This window comes from Falco punctatus (genome assembly GCF_963210335.1).
Source record: "Falco punctatus genome assembly, contig: scaffold_25, whole genome shotgun sequence".
NCBI lineage: Eukaryota > Metazoa > Chordata > Aves > Falconiformes > Falconidae > Falco > Falco punctatus.
The window spans coordinates 2,408,016-2,426,399 of NW_027660064.1; the positions used below are offsets into that span (position 1 = coordinate 2,408,016).

An 18,384-nucleotide genomic window follows, 5' to 3' on the forward strand; every position below is an offset into this window, starting at 1 on the left:
GCACAGGCCAAAGATGCAGCAAATACCTGGTGCGTGGGTTGGGAGCCTCTTGTAGAGCTTTGTCTCTCTCAGATCTCCTGGAAAGTGCTCTAGCACTTTGTAGTAGCTACCGGCAAGCTCCTTGATCTTCAGTGCCTTCTGAAATGGGTATGTGGCCCTGTTGGCCAAATATACACGTTCCTTGGGAGGCCACAAGCACGTGGTATTTGGGCAGTCTCCTGGTCAGGTGCCTGACATGTGCGGCGTTGTGGACAGCCTGTACTGTTCCTGTTGGTCTGAGAAGACAGTCACTGTTTTTCCAGTTTGCTGAACTGGAGAGGGTAGTGCCTTTTTGACACTGCACCTGCAAGGAAACCAGTTCAGCTGGCTGGTAGTTAGCTCTGAGTTGCTTGGTCCCAGAGGTCTTGGTGCAGGAGCTGAGGTCCAGAACGCAGCAAAGATGTGCCGTCTGCCTTAGTGCACCTGAGTTGCTTCAGTTTCTTCCCCAGGAAAACAGGGGTCAAGAGAAGGCTCTTTGCTCTTTCTCCTGGGAAGCGTGAGGGTCCAAGAGGCTCCTACCAAAGCCTGGCAAGGCTGTTGAAACAGGCTTCCAGGATGCTATTCAAGCAGGCTGCTGCTTGTCACTGTGGAAATACATAGGCAGGACCTTGTAAATCCCTGTGCAGCTTCCCTCTGGGATTTCCAGATCTAGTCGTCACCACCAAAACAGATACCCAGTCGTGTCTGGCATCTCTTGGCAACGTCCTTGCCAACTGTTCCGTTGAGTGATCCAGCGTGTGTTGAATCCTGCTTGATACGATTTTTATGCTGAACTTCAACAATTAAATTTTTCAGTCCTGATTTGCAACAGAGAGATGGGAAGCGTTACAAAAGTTTCATATGACACACAAAAAAGTAGAATTCTGAATAACTGGATTGTGTGTGTCTGCAGAGATCAAAAGCTGGTAAGATTTCCCATGTCAGCTGAAGGCATCAGTCATCTCTTCCATTTCATTACAAATTTTTGAAAGCCAGTTTGAAATTTCAAACTGATGATTTAAATCTTTGAGTATAAGCAGTGTTTTATTCTAATTAGGTCACCCCCACTTTCCTTCAGATTTCTTTTTAAATACTCTGAAGTTCCTGTGTTTCTGCTCTTTTTATTTTTTTTGCTTTAAGTGTTCAGCAAAATGTCATAATGAATTCTTCATTGGGAACTTTCTTAGAGGTTGAGTTCCTCCAGTGCCTGTCTGTCTACCATCTGTTTGCATATATGCACAGATGTATAGGAAATATGAGAAATTTGGGGGCTATGTGAAATGGAATCGGACTGATGGAGAAGAGAAACTCAGAATAACTTTGGAAGGGACCTCTGGAGATCATCTGAGCAAACACGGCGCTCAAAGCAAGACCAGTGTCAGAGTTCGATCGGGTGTGCACACAACACGAGAAGTAAGATCGGGTAATACCAGCCTTGCTCTGTCCTCCTCCAGGCTGTGCAAAGCCCTTTATCCCAGCATCTCCCTGTACGTCCTGTGCTGCAGCCCCTAAGCTCCCTTTCCGTAGAAAGGTTTTTGTGCCCACCAGCCTGTACTGCCAGGGATTCTTCCACCCCAAATACAGGTGTTTGCATTTCCCATCCCTCGGCTGCATGCAGTTCTGCTGTGTCCCAGTGAATGGCAGCCCAGCCCTCCAGTATCTGGACTGTAGTGCCCCAAGCTTGTATCCCCCACTCAGAATCCGAGTGTTCCCCCCTCTTGACCAGGTCAGCACGTTCCCTTGCAGCCCGAGAGCAGAACTCCCACGTTCTTTCTCGCTGTGTGATGAGGCCATGGTGTGCCAGGAGCGGTTCTTCCAGCCAGTGCTGGGGACTGCACTGTGTGACAGTGGGTTCCCTGCTGCTTGTGCTGTGAGCAGTTGCCCAGGTACCTGCCCCGAGGTCCCAGGTGAGCTCAGTGGCTCCAGCAACCCCAGCAGGAAAGAAGTGGCCTCCCAGCCAGCGTGACAAGTAGGCTGGAGAGTCAGCGCAGTACTAGTGTAAATATAGAAAGTCTCTTCCTGTCGTTCTCATTGTTAAGGCTGGATAACGAGTTTCTTCTCCATGGCATTCAGGGAGATAAATGTCACTCCAGTACGTTTCAGTTGAAAATGGCGTCTGGAAGCAGATCTCAGCGCAGCACTGCCTTTTCCTGATGTTACAGACCTTGTGCTACGCTGTGCTTTGGGGTCAGAGAGGATCCGTCTGAGAAGATACATTAAGGAATGTCCCACCAGGCTCTGAAAGCTCAGGAAATGATGCTACAAGGTGCAGTGCTAGGAGCCCCCTGTAGGACCCATATACGACACCGAGGTGTGGGATTGGAGAGTTACCACAGGATGTACAAAGACAGGACAACAGATGCCAGAACAGATCCCTATGAAATTGCTTACTAGTCTGGAGTTGCTCCCTTTCTGCAGGGCAGTAACGGGCAAGATCTCAGCAGGTTCTGCTGGGAAGGTCTCCCTCGGGCTGGTGCGGCTAGATGAGTTTATACAAGCCGGGGATTGCAAGGCACCGCTGGGAGATCTGGACCTGTGACAGTTTAGATGTTGTACAACAAAGCAAACATACAAATGGGCATAGTTAAAAAGGATGTCAGAAGAGAACCTGTTAATAAACCTCCAAACCTTATCTTTCCTGTCGTTTCAGGAGCAGTAGTGATTCACTAACAGGGTAGATCTAACAGGACAAGAATTATCCTAAGGAGCAGCTCACAATTAATGGCTAAAAGGCCAGAGTTTAGCCTGCCAGCTTCATCTCTTGGCAGTGGCTTTCATGTGGCTATTAGTGTGTCAGGGACGTTTCCTTAGCATCTCTTATCTGTAGGCTGCAGGGAACAGCTTAGTGACGTGCACTGAAGTTCAGAGTTGAGGTTAAGCATGGACCTTGCATCCCTCTGGGTCTTGGAGAACCAGGTCTACGTGAGGGATACCAAGCTGCGACAGCAGTAACAAAGTTGTCCCGTGGGTACAGCATGGGGTGGGAGGCAGGAGGTGCGGTGTCTGACTTGCGCTCTGTTTCTCAGTCCTGAGAATGAGTCCTGACCTCGGTGGGATCCTCTTCTTCTGATAATTTGAAGATGGGAAGATACCTTCTTTCTCGGGCACCCCCTGAAGTCATCCTCGGGAGTGTCATTCCCATCCCAGCTATCTGAGGGCAGGGGTATGCAGACAAGGGGACGGGATAGGAGGTGGTGCTGAATTGTGGCCCTTAAACAGCAGCTTTTCTGTTCTGGCCATGTTTGGGGCGGGGGGCGGGGGGGGGGAGAAAAAAAAAAAAGGTGGGGGGGAATTTTTCTGTGCCTTTCCCCCAGCAGGCAGTGATGCCAGCCAAGCACCAGCAGAGCCCTGCCCAGTATAACCAGGCACAACCCCCAGTGCAGGTGCAGGGCCATGGAGAGCAGTCCGGTTCTGAGGCTGGTGGCACCTTGGCTTTCCTCCTCCCTCTCAAAAGTCTCAGGTCCAGCACGTGAACATTGCAGGCCCAGTGCTTCCCCATTAGTCACTGGTGATGTTCTTGCTAGTTGTAATGGGAGCAGGTCAGGCCCCTAATTGCAGCAATATCTCCTTAATGAGCAGGAACTCCAGCAATTTCATCAGCTGTCACTACTTCCATGAATGAAGCTCAGCTCGTGCATGGCTCCTGATTTTCTCATTATTTTTGTGTGCTGCATTCCCTAATCACTGGGAAACTCTCTGGAAGGTGTTTTTGAGGTGACAAATTGACCACCAGCAAAGCACTAAAGCCAGTACCTTTTGCTTTCTAAGTGAGGCTGTACAGGAGCCGCAAAGCCCAGCTGCTGTTGTGCAGGAGCATGTTGCATCTGACATTTCCCTGAGCGTTAAAGAACTGAATTATGTGTCTGTCAGCCAAGAGCTGTTTACCTGGCCACAAATCATAATTGCTCGTGTTAAATCCGAAGTACACCAACACCTTTTCATCATTATTTCCAACGCATTGCACAGAATTCCTCCAGCGGGCCAAGCAAACAGTTACCAAGCCTGGATTACAACCCGGAGCCCCAGACTGCATTGCTTGTGAATACACCGAAAACCTCCTGTTAAACTTGCCTCTATATGCTCCTGCTAATGGTGCTTCATTTAGCTAGAGATTTAATTGTTCAGGCTGTAAATGGGTACTCCTTTTGTGTCTTGTTTTCTTGTTTCTGTATCACTCTAATGTGCCTTTGCACTCCTACAGATTTTTCTTGGCTTAGAGCAGCTTTCACTGAAACACTGATAAAATGTGCCCTTTCTTAGGCAAAACCAGGATGCTTTCAAGGTAAAAAAAAAAAAAAAAAAAAGAGTTGAATTCTGCAACTTAAACTCCAGTTATTCTCTGGTCTTCAAGAAGAAATTCTCTTCTCCCTGTCTGATTTCCAGGCTGCAATCTCACTGGGACAGGCATCGCCTTGACATTTGTATCTCTTGAGGTGTATAGGTGGCAGGACAAGACGGATTCCTGAGGAAATCCGTGTCAGGCTGTGCATGCAAATAACCCTCACCATCTCTGTGCCCTTCAAAAACCCTCCTCCGATCGTACCGCTAGCAGTCAGACTCTTGAGCCTTGCTGCAGAGAACTGGATGCAGGGTATGGGGGAGACGAGGTCGTTTTATAGCATAGGATGTTCTGAGGGCTGGAGCTCTTCAGGAGTCGAGTTGGTGGCTCAGTTTCTGATACTGTCTGTTCTCTTTTTCTTCTGCTAACTGTGGTTTGTTTGCTTCTTGCTTGCGCAGGTGAGCTGAAGTGAGCGAGACAGCCACATAGTCCCCAAATGTCCCACAGTAATCCTGATGTGCCTCTCTGTGTTGCAGCCCTTTCTCTGTTGATCGCTCTGCTGGGACTCTTGGGATTGGCGATGCCGTGCAAGTAACAGTGGACTTCCACCCACAGAAGACGGGTGATTATTCCGGGTCCCTGACAGTACACTACGACACAGGTAAGTGCTGGACACTGCATGGTGCCCACGCTTTGCGTCCTTCAAAGCAGAAGACTGTTAAACTTGCTTTGCAGGCTCCTTCTAAACTCTTTTCTTTCTAAACCCTTTTCTTTCAAAACCTCTGCATGTTTTGGTGCTTCAAGTGAGCAGGTAAGGGGCAAAGGCTGAGTGTGCCCTTGTTCTGTGTGGCTGCGTGCTGGTCTCTCCCTGGGGGATGCTGGTGTCAGCCAGGAGCGTAAGTGTAAGTGTGTCTGTGTGCCCGGTTCCTCTCCAGGAGAGCAGCAGTAGGGGATGCTCAGCAAAGCGTGTAGAAGCAGGCAGTGTATGTGCTTTCTGCCTCGTGGGCCCTGGAGTTAGTATTTTTCTGTGCTGGAGGCTTTATTCCCATCTTTGTTTAATCACTTCTGATGGTTTTACCTTCCAAGCCTTTGTCCAGTTGCTTTGCGGGTTTGTAGCTATGAGCTTCTGTAGGCTCCCATGGCAGTACGTTCCAAAGGAAGGAATATTCCTTGGGAAAGTGCTGGTACTACACTTCTGTAATTTCTGACTAATACTATTTCAGGCCCTTGGGTTCCTGTTTTACGACAAATGGTGACAAATTTTTCCTCCTTTGGATTTTCCCAGGCCGTTTGTGCTTTTACACTATCTCTTGTGTGATTTCTAGGTTAAGGAATCCTGTTCAGTCTTCATATAGAAGCTGCTCTGTACTTTGGAGAAGGGCAGAAAGAACAATTAAATTTCAAAGGCTTCAGCTTGGCTTTGAAGATCAAAACTATACCCATTATTTCAAGACCCACGTGGCCATGGGTTTAGAAGTGAGACCATGATAGTTTTAGTGGAGTTTATTTTGCCGTAGTTAGTTGTCCCGTAGAGCATTAGGTCATGTTTCCATGAACCTGAGTTGTACATGCTCAAAGCACTGTGCATGTCTCCCATTTCTTGGGTCCTGCTTCCTCTGCTTGCCAACGTATGCCGAGGATTCAGTGGAGGGGGAAGGCAAGGCTTATAAAGCACGCCTGCCTCTGTAACGCTTCTGAACCTCGGTTATTTTTGTACGCTGGGTTGTCTGTTATAGAAAGCAGGCTGTCCAGTCATGGGGACGTTGCTGTTTCTCGCAACATAACTCATCTCTGGCCACGAATCCCTCCCACTCCTCCTGGGCTCCCTTAAGAGCAGAGAAGTTGAGGTTATACAGGCATGAAGGCTGAACTCTTCATGTGTGGAGGTGAGGCAATGGCTGCAGAGATCTGTTTGAAGGGTGATTCATTCCCAACCTCCCTCCAAGAGAGGGGCTCTCTTTCTTCTGGCACGACTGTGATTCGCCGCATTGTGTCTGGCTTAGGGTTTAAGGAGTCCACCCAGAAGGCAGCCAGCTCTCCCCCGTGCTGTTGCGTGGCAGCCTTGGAAAGGCAGGTCCATCCCCTGGCTGCCTTGCTGTAACCCGTGCAGCGAGGAGAAGGCTCTGCCTCGGCAGGGGGATGCTCTCCAGGGATGGCCGGGTCGCTGCCCTTCTCAGCTGGGGCTGGCTCTGAGGCTTTAAACACGCTCCACAGAAGTGCCATTTCGACGGAGAATGTCTCGTGTTTGGGGTTTGCTTCTCACCTGGGAGACCCTCACCTGCAACAGGCAGAGTAGGCTCGGTGCTCAAGTTTGAGCTTAGTTGACTCCCGGGAGTTGCTTGGTTGGGAAGAATGAAGGTTTGGAAGCTCTGGCAGTGAGGGACGCTTTGGTGGGGATCTCTTCTGGAGGGTGAAGGGCTGGCAGGTGCTCCAGCAAGACTCCAGGTGTTAATCGGCTGCTGTGCGCAGCCAGGGGCTCTCTCCTCTTCGGTCTGAGGCGGAAAGCAAAGGTGTGCTCGCTCGGGTTGTGGGACAGCTTGGGAATGCTCGGTGCAGGCTTGCACGCTCGGGCATAGGCACCGACAGGCTCCAGGCAGAAGAAATGGACTTGCAGGGCTGTGATGGGCAGGTGGGTGTGGGCCGTGCCCCACCGGTCTCGTTCCGACCTATCTTCACAGACCCACAGCAAGTGAGGGCACTGCTGCTCCAACACGGTGAAGTTCTCATCTGCGTCCCATCCTGCCGGGGGCTGTCACTTTGCCTGTTTCTTTTTATCTCCCTCTTCTGCCTGCATGCCCCAGGCACCTTCGCTTGTTGGCAACAAGGGATCAGGAGAGACACAACCCTGGTGGCGTGCTTGCAGGAGACTCTGGGCAAGCCGTGACCGAGGTGGGGCCTCCTCAGAGTCACCTGAACGACTCAGATGCAGAATTCCCTGTGACCCGCATGGGATGGTGACCCAAAGGCCACCTGGGCACACTGAAAACGTCTCCCTGTAGATAGTGTCACCTTGGGGATAATTCTTTACAAGCCCACCCAGAAATAAGGTGCTTAAGGTGGTGCCCAGAACATCCTCATGCTGTACACATGCAGCTCTTGGGATGCAATAAATATATTGATCTGTGGAACTGCTCACACAGCTAAAAGCTGTGACACTTCTGTTCCCTGTGGCTTCCTCCGTTCCTTGTACTCCCATCAGCAAGGGCGATGAGCAATGTCTGCCTTTTGCTTTGTTCTAGGTGAAGATACGCACACAAGCCTTCATGGAGCCGCTGAAGATGTCAACATTAGGCTGGACAGAAACTCCTTGGCAGTTGGGAAGACCTACATCACGCTGTCAAATCACAGATGTGTGGTCATCCACAACCGGAGTAAAATCATAGCCCACTTCCAGTGGAAGGCTTTTCTTACTCAAGAGGAGGAGGATCAGGAGAAGCTGAGGTTCGTTGGAAAGATTCCTTTCAGTAAGACACACTGCCCAGGGGTGAAACTACCATACGGCCTCAGAGGGATGTTGGTGCTTTTTTGGATGGTGTAGGAGAAATAAAGCATCCACCGCATCCGGGTCTGTGTCCCTGGGCTTCAGGGTAATGGAGCTCGGTGCTTCCCATTCTGGTTCCATCCATGTTCCAGCTGATGTTTTGGGGAGGAAAGGTTGATTGCAATGGCTGCATTTCCTCGGAGAGCAAATTCCCGTCTGTGGGAGCCCTAAATCAGTGAGGCCTGGTCCCTGGGCTTGCAGGGGGTCTGTGAGGCTGAGGAAAGTGTCGGCACTCCTTACCTGGGACGGCGTTGAGCAGTAGCACCTAACAGCTGCAGGCAGCGTACCTGCTGTGATATTCACTGCAGTTTCTTCCCCTCCAGCTCTGGTAGGACAGCAACCTCCTTCAGCCTGCTTTTGCAGTAATGCGCAGGGCAGGGTGCTTTGCTGGCCCCGAACGTTGAGGCCATCCGGCTGTAGGATGCTGAATTGCCTCGCGCTGTCCCGGCTTCCAGCACAACGAGGTATCCCTGCCCCTTCTCCGGGGCTGGGGAGAGTTTGGAGGTGGAGGGTTCTGCGGGGAAGTCAGGGACAGGACTTGGAAGTGCCTTTGGGCGTCAGCACCTGTGTCTTCACGGTGCTGAGAGGTGGGGCAGGCTCTCCAGAGGGTGTCTCTGAAGCTTTGAAATTCCGTTTGGGGCAGCAAGGAAACGCTTCTGGCCCAGGGGGAGGCACTGGAAACGACACTTCAAAGCTGGGGTGATTTAGGGAGTCCTTGTGTGACTTTTCAGAGTTGGACGGCTGTAGGTATATAGGAGTTAGTCTGAACCCAGAGCTGATCAGGAAACTGCCTTCAACTGGAGCAATTTTTAAGGGCTTCTGAGCAAATAAAGTTCAATGTAATTAGGTCAGAAATGCCTTGAAGGCCAAACCTAGTTTCCCACTGTTCTCTGTTTTTAATTGCACAGTGTGTGACTTTGGTGCAAGCGCAGTGTGCTAAAGGAAAAAATCTCATGACCTTCTCTTAGTACTTCCCTGTGCCATTCTTTTCGCATCTCTCCCCAGCTGCCCGTCTCAGACAGGACCCTGAGTGATCCTCTGTCCCCTCAGAAGCAACCAGCTTTCGCCAGAGTTAACGTGTTTCCCCAATTTTTTTGCAGTGACGCTTGATCTCATGCCAGCCTGTGTTCTTTACTGTGACCAGGGCGCTTTGTTCTTCCTTACTTGCAGTCTTAGGGGTGGTCATGGCTCCGAGGCCACTGTGCTGCTGTCGGAGCAGCTTTTGAGATCTTTTGAGAGCAGAGAGGACTTTGACAATGGGAGGAGGCAGTGCAGCAGCCTGTGCTTTGCTGTCACCCAGAAAGACCTGGCTCGTCACAAGGTCTACCCAGGGGCTTGCTCTGTCTGCCTCCTGCAGGACTTTCTGGGATGTAGTGGTGGAATTCTTGTCCGTTGCTGAAGGCTGAGTTGAGGGTTGCTCATGTCGGTGGCTGGAAGCCCTCCTCATGCACAGCGCTGTAGGTCAGCCATGGAGAAACATTTCCCACGACACTCCACTGGGAGCGAGCCAAAGAAAGTATTTTTGGCACCGGTGACAGCATCTGCCCGAGGCTCTGTCTGTGTGCCGCTAGGAACGTCCGTGACTGTGTTTCCTTGCTGATTGTATTGGAATTCAGCTGGGTGGTGACTGCTGTCCTGTTCATAGCGTGTTGCCTCGATTTTCTGTGTACGGAGCCTTCCCCTCACCCCCCTCGAGTAGTCACCTGCTGGTTCTTGGTGGCCAGGGGACTGGAGCGTGAAGGGGGCACATCCACGTGCCAGCTGGGAAGCAAGTGCTCTGCAGCAGTGCTCCCTCCTCACCTCTCGGTTGTGAGCTTTCAACGCTGCAATGATCGCTGCTACAACTACCAAGTAAGGCAGAGGTGACCTGTGTCAAAGCTCTGTGGAGAAGGCCCAAAAGAGGAAAAAGGTGAAGTGGTTCAAGGCTGGATGTAGGGGTTTGGATTCAGAGGTGCTGGTGCTGACTTCTTTATTGGCTAATGCTGATGCCAAAACGGCACAGAGTAACAGCTCGGAGACTAATTTTGTCTTTTATTTATTTCGTGCAACACTGGGGAGCTACCGATTCGCACCGGACAAACCAGCTCCGAAGTTTTCAGTGAAAAGTCGGGTAATTTATACAGGTTTTGTGAGAGGTTACAACATCTTTACATACATATTCATTTGATTTCGACATCTAATCATTCTATTCATAATAGGTGGGATCTAGGTGGAGTAAACCTTTCAACTTTCTTTGTTCAATGATCTTCTGACTCATGGTTTTCCTTTAACATCCTCAATGGAACCTTTCCTAATTATTCAGAGTACAGGCCTTTACCTTTTCTAATCATTCAGAGCACATTCCTCTACTTGAACGTGGTCAGTGGGAGGGAATAGGCCCTGCCATCTCTCTCTTACCTCAACACAAAGAGAGCATCACCCAGAGCACAGTACCAAACACATCCTGACGAATCTTTTTAAGACCTTGCTCTGTTTCAATGCCAGGCAAGGCTCTCAGGGCCTCTGGCTTCATGCACCTAAACCCGTTAATTTCACTCAAGTGATGCGATGCCCGAATGCATTAGTTTGCTTTGCAAGTGCTCTGGGATCCTCTGCTGGATGGCAGTGTAGGCAACGGAGCAGCCAGTTCGCTTATCCCTGCCGGTGCAAAAGGGAAGATAAACAAGTGATGCTGGTAACCTGCAGCTGAAGCCCGGCTGCTTCTCCGCTTCCCAGTGAAGCACTGCAGTGGGTGCTCCTTCATCTCCATCCGTCTCCCCCGAGCACCTCTATGGGCGGCAAAGCCATCTGAGGGTGTTGGTGGGGTTGTGCATTAGTCGTGGCAGTAGCTTTGAGCCAGGAGGCTCTCCTGAGGGCTGCTAGCTTTCAAACCCCTCTTCTTAGCTTGTGAGTGTGGCGTAAAAGTGCCTGCCGTGCCAGTGCAGGAGTGATAACCTGATCTGCTTGGGACCCCGTGGCCTGGGGTCAGCCCCTCGCTGAGCTGCTGCTGCTGTTCCTCCCCCAGTGCGTTGCTGCTCCTGCGCTTACATGACAGTCTCTGCAAATATGTTGTTTATTAAATGATCTGCTTGGTTTGTCTCTCCCCACGGCTGCAGGCGCTGTCGCAGGCTGCAGAAGCAGGAGGAGAATGAGAGGAATTCTTTTCTCAAGCAGCGCGCGGTGGACCCCACGCTCCAAGAGCGCCTTGCCCTTCTCTCCCGTGCCTTCCAGAACCAGAGGGCAAAGGTGCAGGAAGACTCTATGCTTTTCTCTGATGATATTTTTGCCATTGAGCCAGTGGTAAGTGATAGCTGAGAACCTCCCTTCCTCCTCCTCCTCTTCCTCCTCTTCCTTCTCCCTGAATGAGGTCGCTTGGCAGATCCCCGCATCAGTGTCTTGATGTGCCTAGAGGGAGACGTGAGGTTTCTAGTGAGGCTGGGAGAGATTGTTGCAAAAAGCATTTCTAAACTGCGAGCTCCGGGCAGGCGTTGAGAGCCTGCCTAAAGCTGAGCTCTGCTGCAAGGGCTGTAAATTAAGGGCACTTCCTAAGTGTCCTGACAGTGTTCCGAGGTATCGATGGTTATATATAAGGGCACTCCTTACACGTAGTGTGTGGGGATTAACCATGAGTATTAGTTCACATACTGAAGAATGAAAAGGTCCTCTATGGAAAGGAGGGCAAGTTCAGCCCAAGTTTAATTGCGACAAGACCAATCCCTTCATATAATCTGGACTTAGACCGTGCCTGAATCTCCCTCCCAGTGTCGTCTGTGAGCCTGCACGCAAGGCTGGCGGGTTTAAACGGACTTTTTTGAGTTCTATTGCACGCTTAGAGAAAAGTTTTTGCTTTTGTATTTATGCAAACAAAACCTCATGTCCTTCAATTAACTAGAGCCCTGATTCTGAATATTTGCATGGTCTGAGATGATGAATGCCTGCTGTCTGAGCAGTGTAAAATCCCTTCTCATCTTGGAGCAAACCCTAGAATAATCTTAGCCTCTTCTTTCTTGTAAAATAGGGGAAACTATTGTTTTGTTATTTATTTTTAAGGAAGGGGATCATGTTCTCTTCTTGGTTGCTCCTATAGCCCGTACAAGGCTGAGAGCCCCCCATGTCAGCACAGCTGCAGTTTCACACCGCCGCAGCTGAGAGCAGTGTGATGTGACCAAGAGCCTGTGTCGGAGCAGCAGGGCTGTAGCAGGGAGTGGGAGCTGATCAGCTGAACATGAAGAGCATCCTGCAGTGTGTCAGCCGGTTTTGGAGCGTGTCCCAGGGCTCCTGCTCCAGTACAGCCGACTATACCTCCATAACGAGCTTAACCTGCTCTTGGGCTCCTGAAGTGCATTAGAGTGAGGTCCAGCAGCCTGGCTGCCCACTGAGTCCTGGTGCTCCGTGTAGCGCTGTACGGAGCCAGAGTGTAGCCTGGCCTCAAGTCTTGAGTGGAAACCTTTCCTAAATGGCTGTGTTGATGTTACAGTTTGCTCTAGGACTGAGCGTAAGTGGGCTACTGCAGGAGCCTCTCCCCTTCTGTCCTGTCCAGCATTATCAATCTTCTGATTCCCATTAATTCCATGATCTGTGGAACAATGAGTTTCACATTCAGAGTTTCGCTGGTGTCTGTCTTCCCCCCCGGCATATGGGTGTCTTCACATCAAATGTTAGTATTTTTTCCTCTTTATCAAGTGTAAAATCTAAGAATGCACTGCCGCCGACTTCCACAACCTTCTCCCCGGTGACAGCCCCGTAACTTTTAGCTTGGGCAGGCCCCTTCTGGCAGCGCCGTGTAAATCTGCTGGAGGGGCCCCGCCAGAGCCTGGACTTTGCTGCCTCGGACCTTCTGGCCAAAAGCGGCTGCTGCTCTTCCCACCTATCACCCTGGGAGCACCCTACAGAAAGAATCAAACCCTTGGAAGAAGCGGCTGGAGGTTCCCAGAGGTTAGGAGGCCGCTGGAGGGACGATAGCCTTGGAAAGGCTCTCTGGGCAGGGTGGCTTTGCAGGGTTTGTGCAGCAGCTTTGCTGTGTAAGCGGGCCGGTAGCTGCCAGGTGTTGCTCTCTGTGGAAGCTGCAGCGGGTTATTTCAGCCTGTATGGGGTTAACTTGTGGATGAAAATAGTAACAAAAAAGGAGGCAGTGATTTTGGAATTAGCATGTGAGCATGAACATTCTGAGCAGCCATCCAAGCCTGTGGGAGACAAGCTGTTGTGTAAGTCTGGCTTTCTGAGCGTGTCTCCGATTTGATTTATCGGAGATGTCGGCTGTATTTCTGTCACAGATGTGCTGGCCTTGGAGTTCATCGAATCCCAAAGTCAGCTAAACTCACTCAGCTGGAAAAGCGCGCTGTTGTTAGCAGATACATATTCACCAGGCCAACGGTTCTTTTTAATTTTCTTCCTTTCCTGCTTAGCTTCGTTTTTGCTTATGAATTGTGTTACGCTTGCTTCCGTTAACGGGAGATGTATTGCCTCTGTCAGCCTCTGAGTAATAACCAAACTGCCCCGAAGCATCCACAAGGCCAATATATCTGATGGCAGCACATAAAATAGACCAGTGAGTACCACTGACTTGTGATCCAGCAGAAACGAGCAGCAAAAGAGTACTTTGTTAGATAGTTGACCTGAAAGACTGATACTGCTGCCTTAGGCTGCCAGAAGCTTGTTTTCTGGCCCCAGTGGAAGGAGAGATTTGGTTTGAAGGCTCAGGATGTGCTCTCCTTCCCCGCTTGGTGCCCCTCTAAGATGAAGACCTCAAGCATCGTCACTACTCTCAGCATTTCATTAACGTCCTTCCTCAGCACAGCAGCAGCGATGGTTTGTGTGGCGGGTGGTGCTGGTAAGCCTGGCAAGGCACAGTTTGTCACGCAGGAGCCGAGCGAGGGCTGTCAGCAGCTCTCTGGGCAGAGGACCCCAGCAGCTGGAGGATCTAAGGGCACCACTGGGCAGCTCAGCCCACACAGCGCCCTTTAAGGAGGAGCGCAGAACGCCGGTGAGCCAGGGTGTGTGTTCAGCTACAGCTGTCAGGCTGGAAGCAAATGCAAGCAGCTGCCTAATGCACACCCCACCCCCCGCCCCCCCAGGGACTGCCTGCCCAGGGTGAGACCACTGAATTCAGTCTGTTAAACATACAGCGAGCAGCTGGGTGAGGAGCGCTGGTGAGTTATTAGACTCTAATTAGCCAAGCCAGGGAAATCCGTCATCTGAGTGTTTCTTCTCAGTGGCTCGGCTTAGGCAAGCTCCAGGTGTCGTAGCAGAGCTTATGTTGTTTGGAGCAGCACCCCAAAGGCTTTTATTCCTGTAAATTCAAGATTACTCTCTGGACGCTTTTGAGTCTGTGCAGCATCCCAGCAGGACCCGAGGGATCTGCTGTCTCGTACGCTGACTGTGGGTTGCAGGCTGGTGTCCCCAGTTTGCTTCCTCAAGCGAGTGTGTTATCGTATAGTAATGCTTCATCTTCCTCCAGTTGCTTGCTGGGTAGAAACACAAAGTCCATTTGATCTGGCAAAGTGTTTTCTCTAGGTTTTGAGAAAAATCCAGGTGACTTTATTGTTTCTTCTGTGTTCTTACGCTTGGTTTGTTGGAGTTGGAAACAGTTCTTTCTACCTGTTCTTCCCTCTGAGCAGTCTGTGCATTAGGGAATCATTGTAGGTGCAGCCCAGTAACTCAGCATGTCATAGCTCTTTAATTTTTGTGGGGGCTGGCCTCTGAGCTCTATGTGCTAAGTTGATGGGAAGTATTATAGTTGTTTAATATTTATGCTGCGGCAGTGCTGGAGGCTCCAGTCAGTTCAAGATTCTTCTGGACAAAGTACGGAGAATACCCAGCAGCAAGCAGAATCAAGCTTTGTGCATAGAAAAATAACTGTTCTTTTTGTGGTCTTCCTTATTTTTTTCATTGCTTTAAAATATTATTACGGTTGTCAGAGACGCATATATTTATGCCAACAAATGGATGAGGAAGCATTTGTAGTGCTGGGGACGGAGGGGAATGTCAGTGGTGCCTTTGTTGAAACCGGTCGCAAGAAGCAAGAGCCTTTAGAAGCCAGGGATGTCTCTGAAAACACATGACGAGGCTCCCTGGGACTGAGCACCAGTGCCAGGACTCTGAGAGAGGGGGAGAGAATGAAGACCCTGAGGAAGCAGCGGTTGCGCACACACTGGTACCATGGGCCGGACTTAAATCCCGGAGCAAGAGCCTGGCAAGGAAAAGAGCTTGCTGGTTGCAGTAGGTGTGGAGCTGTAAGCAAATGCCATCTCTTCTTGTTTGAGCCTGTGTTCAGGGAAACAGGGATGTACGCACCTTGCAGAGAGAACCGGGCTGCATGTGACTCTCAGCTCCCTTCTCAGGTCATCCATCAGCTGGAGGAGCCTGCAAGCTGGCTCAGTGCTGGCGGCACAGGGCAGGAGGAACCTGGTCTTCACTGCTCCCCAGGCAGGAGGGCTTGTTCTACTTGGTGCCGAGTGCCCTGACTCACCAGAATCCATTAAAGAGTTACATGCACGTACAGGTTGAGGGTATAAGAGGCAGCACGTTTGTAACGAAGAGTGGAAAAATCCCTTTGACTTGCTGACTCTCTTCTGATCTGGGTAAAACATTCCCATGGCCATAGGGAGACAGGGATGCAAGGGAAGGGTTGGAGGAAAAAGGTGCCTTGTGCTTAGATCAGCTGGTACTTCTGAAGAAATGCTTGATTTGCTGAAGCCAGCCAGTTGGGTTCCTTTATTAGAACCCTAATTAAGGAAAAAAAAAAGCCTTTACCAGGTGCTAGTAAAGGTAAGGGACTGACATTTTTTGCAGCTGCTTCCAAAGTCTTACAAACCTGGATAAGTGCTGTTTGCTTCTTGCTCTTCATTGATGCTCTAAATAAAGGCTTACAGGGCTGTGGTTGCAAACAAGAAATGTAGTGTTTGAGGATAAATGGTTTGTTGTCTGCTTCTGTTTTAGGAGGGAGATGTCTGGCCAAATTCTTCAATTGAAGTTAAGGTGATCTTCAAACCCCGAGAAGCCCGAGTCTATCAACAAACAGTCTACTGCGACATCTCAGGTACGACTCCTTTCTCCTCCTCCTGCCACCCACCGCAAAGGCAGGGCACAAATACTCTTCCAGCCCACTTGGTCCCCGTGGACTTGCTAGGAAGGGCAGCGCCGGCACCTTCCTGCTGTCCCTGTGGCTTCCAGCTGGTCTGTGCAGAGCCAGGGCTTGGGATGCCTGGCTCTGACCACTGATGGCTCTAGAGCAGCCAAAGCAGCGAGGGGATAAGCTTTCCTACCAGGCATTTGCTCTGCTGCAAGGTGTTTGTAAAGGCCAGAGAGCTGCGCCGCAGAAGAGCTTTGGTGGACGAGCACTAAGCCCCTGTAGACCTGCAAGCTGAGCCTTGGATCCATGGATGCACTGCCAGGCTCCTGAGGCGGTAGGAGCTGAGTGAATCGTGCTCCCTGCCCCTGGGTCACCTCCCGCTCTCCAGGCGCTGCCAGACCGTAGGTGGCTGAGCCCCGCTGAGCGCAGGGTGTCTGTGAAAGTACCAGGCGTGTGCCGCTCTCCCTGCGTGGGACCAGTCACCTCGTGGCTCCAAGTCCGTGCTGCATCTGCGTAGTGTTGTACAGGGCTCGCTGCCCTCAGCAGGGTGAGCTCCCTGCCCAGGAAGCACGGGGCGAGCAGTCTGCTAGACAAGCTTTATGCTCCTCCTGGCTGACAGAAGTGCTGTCACGTCTTTTGCTGGCAGCGGTTATCACTGACCCACCCAGTTACGCTGCCTTTGCCCTTACAGAGGTGATGGCTTTGCTGTGCTGGCACGGGGCAGGGAATGCTTGCAGCAAGCTCCGTGGTTCAGGTTACCTTGTCCTTCCTCTCCGTCTGTGTGGTGCTGCTTGAGGTGGTTTTCAAGAGCGGGAGGTCCCTGTCAGGTTTCCATCCAGGGAAATGATTTTCCCCATCTAAGAGGAAGGAGGTGCGAGGCCCGTGGTCCCCAGCAGCCAGGCTCCCATTCTGGAGGGTGCTGAGATCACTAACCCAGCTGCTTTGATCCCTTCCTTACTGCTCCAAGCTGGCGGATGCAAAGGCCAGGAAACAGCTTTTTATTGATACGGTAACTGCGCAGGGTTCCGCAGGCTGCTGGGGTGCGGCTGTCAGCCGGCTGCTGGGCCGTGCTTGGGCTCTTCCTTCTCAGCTCCTGTGCGGTCGTCTCTGATGGCAGCGATACAGACAGCAGGTTTTTATCTTTGGTTCTGTTTTGTGAGCTTTGTGCCTTCACTGAACGGCTTTCAAAGCTTGTCTAAGTGCATGGGAAGGAATTCCGAAATCGTCTTTTATGCGCAGCATATCTTCTTCAGGGTGCAAAGTGATTGCTAAGTTATAAAGCAGCCCAAGGACTCGGTTAAAAATGAGAAGCCAGCCCCAAAGTATATCTTCTGAGGGAAGAGAGGGGTCCTGTATCTTCTCGCAGAGCACCTAGTGCTGGTGCCACCCAGCCCGGAGTCAGGGACTGACTCCGAGGCTGCCTGGAAAATCCAGGCGAACAGAAGGAATTCCGTACTGACATGGCGATCTCTCCCCAGGCCGTGAGACCAGGCTGCCCCTGCGCATCAAAGGGAGCGGCATAGGGCCCCAGCTGCGCTTCAGCTTTGACCAGCTGGACATCGGGAAGGTTTTTGTTGGATCAGCCCAGAGCTATGAGGTGAGCAGTGGGGTTTTCCGGGGTTGGGGTGGATCCTGATGGCTCCTGGGGCAGCGGTGAGCTTTGTGGGCCTGTGGGATTTCTGGCAACGCCGGCAGTTGTGAGCACGGAATATTTGACGTGAGTGAAATGTGGGAGGTTTTGCGGAATCTGGATAGTTTTGATGGGGTCTGAAGGGTGTGTCTGTTGTTCCCAAAGCCCCAGTCGCTGCTTTTTGGCAACCTCCCTTTGAGACCAGCTGGGAGGCTTCGTGCAGAAAAACCAGCCCTTGACACATGAAAGCAACACCGGGTCAAAAAGGTCGGGATCCAGAGGCTTTTGTTTCAGCCCTAGAGTCACTGCACCTTTGTACCCTGGCGGTTAAAAAGCAGCTGGAACAAACGTGTTGTGTTCCAACTCGAGTCCGTTGCAAACACCTTTCAGTGAAGTGCATCCAGCTGGTTCCTGGCGCCGGAGGGAAGCCGGGCAGCCTCCCCGCGCAGAGCTGCCCGCGCAGGCACCGGGAGCGCTGTCCCTGCTGAGCAGCCTCCTGCCACCCTTCAGACCTGGTGCCCCTCTGGCTCTATGAACAGAGCAGAGCAGTTCTGGAAATGAAGCAGAGGAGCTTTCCCTCCCCCCACCCATGGTGGCAAGTTTTCTGTCAAAAAAAAAAAAAAAAAAAACACCACAAAAAAAACCCCACCCAAACCCCCCCAAAAAAAACCCAAAAAACAAACCCCCCAAACCCCAAAAATCTAACCCCCCCAAAAAAATACAGCAACTGAAAGAGGTAGAAAATGAGGCAATACGTCGTGCCAGACACTTTCAAAAGCTTGACTGTGGCAGGGAAGGACATGTTAAGGGGTTTTCTTTCCAAAATATTGTGCGCTCTATGCATTTTTAATGCTGATACTTTATGG

The 18,384-nt window shown here is 51.1% G+C and overlaps 1 protein-coding gene across 1 annotated transcript in view; it reads left to right on the forward strand.

Annotated features, from left to right (window-relative positions):
• Positions 1–18,384, forward strand: part of LOC308058135 (hydrocephalus-inducing protein homolog) — a 101,641-nt gene that overhangs the window by 15,152 nt on the left and 68,105 nt on the right. Inside the window, exons 6-10 of the mRNA XM_080412122.1 lie at positions 4,834–4,958; positions 7,537–7,738; positions 10,934–11,117; positions 15,756–15,855; positions 17,367–17,485. Coding sequence (XP_080268248.1) covers positions 4,834–4,958; positions 7,537–7,738; positions 10,934–11,117; positions 15,756–15,855; positions 17,367–17,485 — 730 coding nt within the window. The remainder of the gene's footprint in view (positions 1–4,833; positions 4,959–7,536; positions 7,739–10,933; positions 11,118–15,755; positions 15,856–17,366; positions 17,486–18,384) is intronic.